This window comes from Sebastes fasciatus, chromosome 9 (assembly GCF_043250625.1).
Source record: "Sebastes fasciatus isolate fSebFas1 chromosome 9, fSebFas1.pri, whole genome shotgun sequence".
In the NCBI taxonomy this organism is placed as follows: domain Eukaryota; kingdom Metazoa; phylum Chordata; class Actinopteri; order Perciformes; family Sebastidae; genus Sebastes; species Sebastes fasciatus.
Window position 1 is genome coordinate 21,911,053 of NC_133803.1, and position 12,614 is coordinate 21,923,666.

General features: G+C 41.9%; 1 protein-coding gene across 14 annotated transcripts in view; it reads left to right on the top strand.

The window, feature by feature from the left end:
- Positions 1 to 12,597, top strand: part of srfb (serum response factor b) — a 28,082-nt gene extending 15,485 nt beyond the window's left edge. For 2 of the 14 annotated variants that reach the window (XM_074646695.1, XM_074646689.1), the window contains exons 3-8: positions 4,843 to 5,083; positions 7,659 to 7,823; positions 8,122 to 8,226; positions 9,028 to 9,225; positions 9,302 to 9,408; positions 10,414 to 12,597. In XM_074646695.1, the coding sequence (XP_074502796.1) occupies positions 4,843 to 5,083; positions 7,659 to 7,823; positions 8,122 to 8,226; positions 9,028 to 9,225; positions 9,302 to 9,408; positions 10,414 to 10,509 (912 nt within the window). In that variant the 3' untranslated portion in view covers positions 10,510 to 12,597. Of the gene's footprint in view, positions 1 to 4,842; positions 5,084 to 6,903; positions 6,938 to 7,658; positions 7,824 to 8,028; positions 8,227 to 9,027; positions 9,226 to 9,301; positions 9,434 to 10,413 lie in introns of those variants that run through there. The other 12 variants (XR_012595278.1, XR_012595280.1, XR_012595281.1 and 9 more) reach the window with 12 other exon arrangements.
- The last annotated feature ends 17 nt before the right edge of the window (positions 12,598 to 12,614 follow it).

Consider the following 12,614-nt stretch of genomic DNA (forward strand, 5'->3'; position numbering starts at 1 on the left):
ATGCTTCCTATCTGTGATGCAATAAAAAAATATTTGTTTATTAACAAAATGTAATATAAAGTGATTCCAGTATGTTTTGCTGCCATTTTTAAGAGTTTTAAACATATTTTGATGATTATCGGGATAATATTCGTGACATGAAATTTCCATATCATCCCATGCCTCACAAGAGCAGCCATTTCTCCATTGAACGGTGTAAAAAAAACTGGAACACATGACCTTGTCCCTTCAGTGAGCCATATTGTCCTTTTAATGATAGTACACGGTGAAGAATCTCAGTGAATTCAGTCGTTCTTGTGCGGCCCCGATGGTGAGATCTACTAAAGAGTCAGATGGCGGCTGTCTTTTCACGTGGCCTCCTGCTGCCTCAGCTGGCCTGGAAAGGGTTAATTCCTCCTCAGAGGTGCTCAGGTTTCCCGCCAGCTGTCTGTACCCTCAGCTGTTTGTACTCTCGCCCCTATCCTGTCCCCTGTCCCCCGTCCCCGAACCTCACTCAGGTCTCACTCTGCTTCGCCTGCCGCACACAGACACACGTACTCTGCTACTGCTGTGGCTAAAACACGCTACCACACCGCTGTGATGATCCAAACACTTGTACTGTATCTCCAGTCTCAAAATGTTGGCTTCATTTTTGTTCTGCTTTGTGACTGCTATCCTCTTCCTCTGTTACTATCTTAAATTTGTCTTACCTGTTGACATGAGGCATAGTAATATCTGTAAACCCTAGGCAGATGTAGAGTGAGTTTTAAACATTTATTTTTTTGCTATATATATATTATCACGCTTATTACTATATTCAACCAAAAGTCTCCAGAGAGAATGAAGACATGGTGACAGCTGTGTCTCGGTCTGACTGTCAGCCATCGCTCTGTGATGACTGACAGGCCTGATAGTTGTTCAGTAAATGGATGACAGATCGTTGTTGGGGGAATTTAGCCAGTTTTCCTTCTTGGTTGAAAGGGCAGAACAACTGTGAGTCCTCTGTGTGGCCCGCCCTCTTTGACTTTCCAGCTGCTGTTTAACTAAAGAGGTAAAGGACCTTGGACTGTCAGAGCCCCTCAGCGGGGCCTGGCTCTGAGCTGCAAACGAGTTAACTAACTGCTCAGCACTGTGTAGCTTTGTCTTGTTGATTCAGAGCAGCTTGTGTAAGACACCACTTGCTCAGCCATCTGTATGTCATGAGGGCCAGAAAACGCTTTGAGTTAACGGTGACACACTTCTTTTTTTTTTTACCTCATCAAATAAAAAAACCATTTAGTTAAGTCACTACAGTGAGCCGTACTAGCAGACTATCTTTGGTATTAAGATGTGAGCAGACTGTGATGTGGCTGAAGACTTGCAGTAGCTCCACTGGCATGTTTGCATGATAGTATGTGGTTGGAAGGCCTTATCAGTGGAGTCCATGCTGGATCATCCACCTCTCACCCATGTAATCAGTCACATATAAAAACCAATAGTGCTTTGCTAAGAGACGTTGGCCTAGCCTGCTTCCACACTACCTTTCTCTGCCTGTTCAGAAATTCAAGCTTATAGGACGCAACACACCTCATTCACTTGCTCATTGTTAGCCTGTCTGTTGTGATATATGACTGTGTTTTCATATTCAATCTCCTCAGCTGTTATACTGCTGCACTGTGTCGAGTGCTTTGAGTCTGTGGCACAATAGCTTTGACCCAATTCTGAGGCTGGATCCTCCAAAGGACAAGGCCCGCAAAGGTATGTCCTTCAGAGGAACTGAGGTCTAGGGTTAATCTCCACAAGTAAAATGGTCTAGCCTCAGAGTCAAAAACGAATGGTTTTCAACTGTAAATACTAGGGCTGCAAAATAACGCATTAATGCATATTCGTTTTAATGCCACTAAATTCTTTAACACGTTAACGCAACTTGCGATTTTTAATTAAACTCTTAGAAATCTGACGGGCCGCTGTCGACCTGGCCGCTGTTCGATCTTTCAGAGGTTGTAGCGGGCTCAGTTTTAAAGCTAGATAGGTCAGATACTGCTATGCTAAATAACACTCCAAACGCTATCACACTAAATTTTGGCCATTTTCAAAAGGGTCCCTTGACCTCTGACCTCAAGATATGTGAATGAAAATGGGTTCTATGGGTACCAACGAGTCTCCCCTTTACAGACATGCCCACTTTATGATAATCACATGCAGTTTGGGGCAAGTCATAGTCAAGTCAGCACACTGACACACTGACAGCTGATGTTGCCTGTTGGGCTTGAGATTGCCATGTTATGATTTGAGCATATTTTTGATGCTAAATGCAGTACCTGTGAGGGTTTCTGGACAATATTTAATTGTTTTGTGTTAATTGATTTCCATTAATACATATTTACATACAGTACATTTGCATAAAGAAAGCATATTTGCCCACTCCCATGTTGGTATTAGTATTAAATACTTGACAAATCTCTCGTTGAGGTACATTTTTAACAGATACAAATTGTGATTAATTTGCGTTTAACTATGGACAATCATACGATTAAATATTTTAATCGATTGACAGCCCCAGTGAATACCACTGGGAAACTTGTTTCCCAAATACAGGGGTTTATAGTGCGAGTTGTAACATTTTACTTCAATACATGAAGTCTCAAGCTCAGATAACCCTGATGAAATCATCACAATGCATTATGGGATACTGAGAACTGCAAAGGATACCGGTTGTGTGTCCTCCAAATTCAGGCAAAAAGAACGCTGCATTTTTTTGGCCACATGTGGAGGAGCCTTTGAAATGGGACAGTCTGTTATGATGTCCTCTGTACTCACAGCGTCTAATATCTGTGTGCCTCTATTAGGGCTGCAACTAAAGATCATTTTCATTCTGTCACTTATTTTCTTGATTAATAGATCAGTTGTTTGGTCTATAAAATGTCATAAAATGGTGAAAAATGTCTTATCAAAATAGTTGTCGATAAACAACAGTTGACAACTAATCGATTAATTATTGCAGCTCTAGCCTCTATGTGTCTTAGCAACGTCTCTGTATCTAATCAAACTCTGAAAGAACAGTGAACCCACAGGAACATGCCAACTCTTACATGCCTTCTAATGTGTAGGCTCGTTCCTGCTATTACAGATCGTAACTATCAAGTGTTAAACGTTTGTATAAGTGCGTAGAAAAACAGGCATGGCTGGTTCAGATGTGCTTTATAGTCTAGAGCCTCACGCCTACCCTGCTCTTATCATGCAGCCCACTCACCAACACATCCTGCTCTGCTGTTCAATGGATGTGCACATTAGCGTATGCTGCGACGCTACGTCCCTCCTCCATTGATCTTAAGTTTATGTGAGCATCTCATCTGCCTGATTTCTACACGTTTTACTGAGATGTTACACGGTCATCTAGTTGTCATAGTGACTCGACAAAATATACTATTTATATTTACTCTTTGATAGAGTTGGATTAAGCAGTGATTGATCTTAATTGAAACAGGTATAGATGATGAATGGATGATGTGAGTATTCAGGTGTGTGATTTATATATTATTTTCTCTCTTGCGCATTAAGGAGTTGCATTTTACTAGGATTTGATGTGTTTCCCAATTAGTGTTGTGTCGCCATCCTACATTCAGTCATGACAACTGACACGATTTTTTTCTCAAACTTAAATACGACTTTTTGCTCAGAGAAACGCTCCCTGCTCTGCATATTATTTTACATATGGGTGCAATTAGAGGGGTCCCAGCCTGTTTCTCTACCTTGTTTATGTCGTTTGCCTTTCGTCTGGTAAAAACCCTCTCTGGTTCCTGTTACCCATCCATTGATCCATGTAAACACTGAAACTTCTCCTGCTTAAAGAGGAAAAGCCCCATTAATGGTGTTGTTTTAGGTGTTCTCATGTGAAACTCTTCTGATGTTGCTTTTGCAGTCACTGGAATAAATGGGTTGTTGCAGCGTAGAGCACGTACTAGTGCATCAGAAATACTAGCAACTAGGGGTGTAAGAAAGTATACGAGTATCGTCATATTATGTTGTGCAGTACTGTATCGATTCTCCAAAACGCCATCAATATTTAATTAATCTCTTAAAAATCAACCCGCCGATGGGCCCGGCTGCTATTCGATCTTTCGGAGGTTGTAGCGGGCTCAGCTTTAAAGCTAGAATCAAGATTCTGGCATCATATTTCTGATGTGTTTCTTTATACTACGACAGTTTTCCTAGAATCAAATTTAAAAAAAATTGCAATATACCGCCTTGCTTACAGTATATCGCAATATATTTAATCGTTACCCCTGTATCATGATACGTATCGTACCGCCAGATTCTTGCGAAGACGCAGCCCTACTAGCACCTGATGATGTCATCAGGGTTATCCTGGACTCGGCTTGAGCCTACAAAATGTAGATGTGGGGATTGTTGTTTGACTTACATCTCTGGCATCGTGTACATTTGTTTTTTTTGCACATAATTGATCGCTTTTATTATTTAGATTTAGTTTATTCGCACTCTTTATATTTGCACTCTTTCCCACTTGGTATTGCAAAAACAATATCCCTCAAGATAAATAAGGTTTTATCTTATCTTATTGAAAGATGTTGACATTTACCAGTCAGGAGAGGCCTAACAAAAGACGTGACTGAGTTGCATTATGAGAATTGTAGGAGCCAGTGTGTTTTGAGCTTGACCCATACTAGGGAGGAGAAGTCTGGATATCTCGGTGGCTGATTTTCACCGTTCTTTATTAAAACTGTCTCTTGCAATACGATTTATCAATACTAAATCCCCCTCGACTCAGTCCTCTTCTTTCTTGACAGAATCCAGTACTGATTTAATTTCATCAAATGCTCTTCCGCTGTCTTTTTACTCACACTCGTCTTCTTCCTCCTACAGGATACACTGAAGCCAACGTTCACGGTAGCCAGCCTACCAGGCGGCACCAGCAGCGCCCAGTGCACGGTACCCACCACCTCAACCACCATGCAGGTGAGCAGCGGCCAATCGTTTCCCATCACCAACTACCTGGCGCCCGTCTCGGCCAGCGGCAACATCAGCGCCAACGGTACCGTCCTCAAGACCACCGGCGCATCCACGGGGGTCATGCAGCTGCCCGGTGGCTTCACTTTCATGCCCGGTATGTAGGAGTGCAAAACAACTTTAACTCAACATCCAGAGCTCTGTCGCAATTCTTGATTATTTCCTTTATGGTTTGTTTATCTTAACCTCATCTTTTAGAATTGATGCTTCTGCTTCCTATTTTGTTAAAGCCACTGCGTCCTCTAGCTTATTAGCTGATTAGAATTTGAATGGCCGTGACCTCAGCTGTCTCGAAGTGGTCGTGCATCTCTCTCTCTTGGAGCTGTTTACATCACACAACAGCCCTTCACAGCCAGTCATCAACACTCAGCAGCCTCTGGTTTTACAAAGCCTTCAGTGTACAGGAAAGCCACATCTATTGGCGACTGGCCCTGCCCTTTATTGTCACTTGGGGACAGGAATAATTAGGTGAGAGGGACACAATAGACCTGGCAATGAGGGATGACGAACATGGCCCATAATTAGTCATGAATATTCAATGAAGGATCGCTGGCTTGTGCTGAAATTATAATTGAGACGTACTTTGTGGAGCCGGAGCTTTGTGACAGAGCGGTCGTGAACTAGACGTGACCCTTCATTAAGGGGGACTTCACAGACACACTCTTAAACACAAGGGATCGCTACCGCACCAACTCAATGAGGACTTTGGGGCAGCAGGCTCTGATTCGGGGATCCCTAAAGTGTTTCTAAATTGGCTTCCCCCAGTAATTATTCATTACACTTCCTTTTCATGGTGGATGTGCTGGGAAATACTGGAGTCTGGGGATGCCAATAGGTCACGATTCGCCCAAAAACATAAAGAATATTTGAATTTCATAATTTAATTAGATATTATCTCATCTGTATAAGAAGCTCAGTGCTCTTGAACATTTATTTGGACCGTCCATGACATGAACAATTTGAAAAAGGCTGGTTAAATGCTGACTGGTGCATTGTTTTCTACAGTATATGATGTAGTACTGGCATTAATGTCACTATCTAGTTGTACAGCTGAACAGACAGACGCATGACGCCCACTAATGGGTCCTGTATGTTATGTTGACTGACAGCTGACGGACAGCCAGGCAGCGTCTCTCTCTGTCCCTTTTCCCCCCTTTACTTTCTCCATCTTTCTCCTTCTGCAACAACCTTCTCTCTCACCCTCCCTCCTCTCCCTCTCTCCTCCTCACCACCTGTCTGGCACATAGCAGCAGTGCCAGGTGGAACAACACACCCTCCCACACTAAAACCTCCTCAGCTGACAGCTTGAAAGGGCCTGCCCACCCTACTGCAGCAACTGTTTATGGAGCATGTGACCAAATGTGAGGGTGTAACTCCAGAGTCATGTTCTGCCATGTGTGAGAGAAAACACTTTGATAATAGAAAATCAAAACAAATCGTGCAACTCTTGAAAATATTTAAATCTCAATTCCAGCCAACCCCTTAAACACCACTTAATACAGTCATACAATTACAGTAGGTGTCACTTGACTAAGCAGTCGTGTCTGTATTGAAACTAAGGCTGTCAATGGATTACAAAATTGAATCACATGATTGTCCAGGATTAATTGCAAATTAATCACACATTTTTTTTATGTTCAAATTGTACCTTAAAAGGAGACTTGTCAAGTATTTAATATTCTTATCAATATGGGAGTGGGCAAATATGCTTGATTTATGCATATATATTATTGGAAATCAATTAAAAACACAAACAATGACAAACGTTGTCTAGAGACCATCACAGGTACTGCATTTAGCATCAAAATATGCTCAAATAATAACATGGCAAACTGCAACCCAATAGGCAACAACAGCTGTTGGTGTGCTGAACTATGTATATTTTGGCCGTTGACATCTTTTTTTTTTTGCAACCAGAAGTGACACAAGAGGTTGGAGCTCCGAACACTGAGTAAGACATTTTTAGGCGACCAAAAATGTTATAATTAACTTTCATGGACTGCAAAACAGTGAAAGGGTTAAAATTGTAAGACAAAAACACTGACAACTCCCAGACAGGACAACGCCGTGGTAGCGACCATTTAATCACAAGGTAGCCACGCCCTAAAGCATCCCCTGCTTTATGGTCTATTTGACTGTAAATGGGACCATAATTTACTAAATGAACATCATGCTGTATTGAAGAAGACTTGAAACTAGCGACTGAGACCATAAACTCATGTTTACAATGTTTACTGAGTGAGCAGTAGGGTCATTTTCTCATTGACTTCTATACAATCAGACTTCTTTTTGCAACCAGAGGAGTCGCCCCCTGCTGGCTAGTAGAAAGAATGCAAGTTTAAGGCACTTCAGCAGTGGCTTCACTTTTCAGACCCCGGAGTTGCCCACTGTTTTTTTTGCAAGTGGGTTACCATTTTGTTTGTAACGTTTTACTTGAAAATTAAACTCACTCATATTGATGCTTGCTATGTTGCTTAGCAGTCATGTTATCTATCCAATGATATAGAACTTGCCAGATGGATAAATAATATTAAGCATATTTGTTGTGAACCTTGCATCCTTAACAGGGCTACATTCTGTACAATTTAAGTTATTAGCACTTTTTCAAGCTGTATTATCTTTTGGCCTTTAGTCTCATCCCCCTCTGTGTGTGTGTGTGTGTGCCCCTCCAGCAGGCACTCCTCTCCCTCCAGGCACCCCCACCATTCCTCTGAGCCAGCTGCAGCAGCACTCCCTGGCCCTCCAGGGGCAGCATGGTCAGACCCTGGCTGTCGCCCCGCAGCCTCAGCAGGGACAGCAGGCTGTCTTCCGCTTCCCTGCTGCTGTCTCCCTCACAGGTGACCCGCTCGCTCTGCCACGACTGTGCCTGCTTAAACTGATCATAATCACATCACCATAAAGCTGCTGCTGCTGCTAGTACTGCTAATGCCACCTCTTCTGCTGTGACTAATATACATGATAGGATTACTAATGCCACTTGCATGACAACAACTTCTTCCTCAGCTAATAGTTCTGCAAATGCTTCTACCCCCACTGCTGCAGTCCCCATACTCCTACTGCAACTACTACAATTCCCCGTGCGGGGTGTTTTGTAGACTTACTGTCGTTGGCTGAATGCCCTCTGTGTGTGTCCAGGAGCAGGGTTGCCCCAGCAGCTCCAGGCTATCCAGGTACACCACAACACCACCTCCAACAGCGACAGCAGCCTCGACATCTGCCACACCTCCACAAACTCCACCGGTAGGTCAAACCCCTCTCTAAAGAACGTCCTGTCTGGATGAGAATTTGTAGGTTTTCTTAGAGAAACGGCTCCATTTAAAAACACATTCGTGCTCCAGATGGTGGAAAAAGAAGACATAGAGTAACATTTATTTATTCATGTTGAGGAAATACCAAGCACCGCCCATTAGCCGGAGCAAACTTTTTTGTGTTTGCGAGTGATTGACAGCTGCCTCCATTGAATGAGCCAATAGGAACGCTCTCTCTCTGAAATGACCTGTGATTGGCCAAAGTCTCCCAATCACGGGCTAGATTTTTTTAAAGCCTGAAAACAGAGCCATGAGTAGGTGCAGAAGTCTCTCTCAGAACATGTGAATTACAATATGCTGAAAGGTTATTATGAAACTTTTGCCCAATGATGCCAAAAACATTCTGCCTACTGCAGCTTTAATCATTTTTCACATCAGAATTTTTAGTTTGGCCTAAAAATGCAAGTACACAGCATCTCAATGAGTGGAAATGGGGTCCTCTTGTGTGTTGCTGTCCCACTTTGTGCCTGACAACAGTAGTAGATTTTTACAAGAATATCCTTTTAAAATGTGTTGCATTTTGTTTTTTCATTCTGCTCCTGTTTGGAGTGAGCTGTGTCCTCCAGAAAAGTGTTATTGTGTCACTACACGCTGCATAAGTAGGAGTTAGCAGATGAATTACATGGATGTTAAGCGCCATCTGCTGGCCAACATGTATACCCACCTCTTGCCCTAAGTGTGACATTTGCTTTCTCTCCCTCCTCCTCCTCGCTCCCCTGCTCTCTCCTTCCAGCGACGGTGAGTCTCCCAACAACCATCGTCACCTCGTCATTGCCAACGTCTGTTGCGGGTCACATGATGTACCCCAGCCCGCACACGGTGATGTACGCCTCCACGCCGACGCTGGCTGACGGGGGGCTGGCTGTGCTCAACGCCTTCTCCCAGGGCACCTCGGCCATGCAGGTGTCCCACGCACAGGGCCAAGACTCAGGTGAGACGCTGAACAACATAGACTGACCACGTCAACTTGGATGAGTTTGTGCTTAATATCAAATAAAAAATGTAAGAGTTTACCAATTTGTTTTTCCCTTCGCAAGGTGCTGTCCCTCAGGTGTTCCTCACAGCACCTCCAGGCACAGTGCAGATCCCCGTCTCAGCGGTGCAACTACACCCAGTACGGCAAGATCTGCATTTTACAAGTGAAACTCTCATATTCCCTCTGCAACCAGCATGCCACGTGACCGCACTAATGCATCCTAACTGAGCACTGGCACACAGAGGCTGCAGGGTTGTCACCTGTTGCCTCTTTTGGATGAATGAGAATGATCAGCTGGCGGCTTGTTTTACCTGTGATTTTCAGCAAAATACACATGCAATAGACTTAACTAAACACCACTGTAGCAGTGCATGGGAATCAAAACTTTATATTTACTTTATGAGGTCCAGTCTTCAGTGTATTTAATGAAATTAGATTTAATTATATCAACTTTCTTTAATGAATAGAACTCTGCAGTTTTGTCAACTTAAATAAAGTAATGACGTCTTGACAGATTCGCCAAGCTAATGCAGATACAAAATGTGATCCTTTTTTTTTTTAAACGACTTACTTTACTAAAATACTGTTGGAACCGAAAAAGATTTTTGTAATTGTGTTTAAATAAATGTAAATTATGGTGCTGTTAGCTGCTAGACGGACCCGTTAATACTGGTGCGTGCCTCCCTGTGTGTGCGGCAAGCGGGACAGCAAATGGGTTTTTAGAAAATGTTGTTTTTGAAAGGCTTAACGCCAACAAATATGGATTGAAGCAGATTATTTTGTTAGATAAAAACATGAATTTTGGAAATTATTACATCTATCTGTTTTTGATACATTTTGGACTTTACAATGCTCTGGTGTTATTGGAAATGTTACTGTAATATAATTCTACAAATAGTATAATACTAATAATATTAGGGTAGCCTGATCACCCGGACCCCAGGTTGGGAGCCACTGCTCTAGAGAATGATTTCATCGAGTAAATAACTTAAGTATTACAGAAAACAGCCTCTATTACAGCATTACATCACTCCATGATGAACAACATGTAGTGTAGCAGGATTTCCATCTGCGCTGGGTGTTGTGCTGACCTGTGATTGGCTGCGTGATACCGTCTGCTGATGTCACTGTGTTGCGTTCCAGATGGTGATTGGCCAGCAGTCGAGGGGCAGCAGCAGTAACCTGACGGAGCTCCAGGTGGTCAACTTGGACGCAGTACAGAACTCAAAGAGCGACTGACAGACGGCTGGAGCTGTTTAACACGGCAGACCCAGGGACACAGACGGACTTACATACATCTCTATTTATTGATGCCTTCCTACAGAGTTTCACTTCTGAATGTGACTTCACATCTATACACACAATCAAGGGCATAAGTGTGACTGACCCTTATACAGTATACAGTATGTTTTGGTATATAAATATATATAAATATATATATATTCGCAAATGCATAGGAAATATATCACAACATCCATCATCGGAAGCTATTTTCTATGCCGTTAGATGGTGTTATTTTTTTTTGTGTGCGTGTGTTTTTATTTTGAAAATGTGTAATTACATGTACACACACACTGCGAGGTGCCACAGCTTCACACCAGCCAAAGAGACATTTGCTTGTCTGAATGTTCCAGTGTGAGCAACTCGTGCACAAGTGTGTGTCTGTGCGCATATCTGGGGTTTGTAAATGGGCCGGGAGACGTTTAAAAAAAAAAAGAGACATTTGGAAATGTACATAGTTTTTTTTGGTTTTTTTTTAAATGACAACTTGTATTTTTAGCCTGGTTTAGTTTGTGCAACGGCATGTAGTTGTTTTTTTTTACGTAGTGGTTTTGTATGTACATGAAAATGATTTGCATCAAGAGAAAGAATTATTTACATGTATATGTAAATTAATTTAATATACCATCACATGTTGATATACTGTCATGCTGTTGGGAGTTTTCACTACAAGATGGAGAAAGAACGCTGGATGTTTTTCTACATGAGTGGATTGTGACATTTGTAGGACTGTCCCTTTAAACAGGATCACGTAGCTGGGTCACAACATGTAAAAGATATTCATGATTTACTGTTAACATATTCTTTACTTTAAACTGGGAAGGTTCCAGCGCAGATGGCATCATTTTAGTATGACATCAGTTTTGCATGTGATGTTTCGTAATGAAGCCCTGATCTGGCACTTTCTTAGTGTGAAAAACAGTTACAACAACTATGACAATCTGATGGAAATTTTATCTCACCTTTTAACATAATGCTATCTATATTTTCATGTGTTCACACACATAAATATGGATACAATTCTGACATTTTAAAAACATCTTTAGCATGATTAGAACATTTTATTTGCTTATTTTTTAAATGCCACAATAGTTGAGTTGATGGTTGCCAAACAGGTTTTCATGACATCAGATAAACTATGTTGTTTAAAAAGTGATCCATTGTAAACCCGTCGTTCTGATTTGCCTCCACTTGACTGCAGAACTTTAATGATTTGATGCCGTTACTGACTTGAGTCAGGGCATTGGACACAAATCTCTTGTTTAACAAGACACTGTATAGACTTGGCAATTCCACTTCGATACTGCAATTATTGTTTCCATGTATGGAAGCACTCGGTTATTCAGTGCAGTAGTATTACAACAGTAATGAGTGAATATTTTTGTACGAACAAGGATCTCTTTATTTAGGAAAAGTAACTTCAGGTGCTTTAACATGTTAATATACTCCTATAAGTACAACTGTAAGACCCCAGCTGACTGCAATCTCAGTGTGTACCTCTGCAATCATTAAGAATGAGAGAGTTATTCGACTGAGAGCCTTCTTTCTGCACCATAGTGCCTCTTTTCCATGGCTGATTTCTAAATCACTGCTAGGCGAGGGAAACGTAGGATTTACTTATTTCCAGACCACCTCACATGACTTTTCATACAGTCCTCTGCTGTGAGAGTTTTGACTCGTTTCTACAGAACTAGCGGGATGACTGGGCATGCTGGCTTGAAGCCAGAGAGAGTTTGACGGAGGATAAAGTACCCGTGCTGACTGCTGCTCAGTTATTCACTGGCGAGAGAGAGGTCATTTTCATGCTCGCCCGCTGTTCTCTGGTCTGTTCTTGTACATGAGGTCATGTCATCCTGCAGGGTTGTTTGTGTAGGAAATTTACAGGTTAAAGACATCCGGTTTGTTTTTCCAAAAAAGTTATTTTAAAAAGGGGATTATTGAACAGAATTTGTGGTTTTCACCTCGTCATTGAAAGAAATGGTTATTTTGTGTATTTTTGTTTTGTTGTACAGACATTTTGTAATAAAAAATATGATGAAACACAAATGAACTGTTCAAACTGC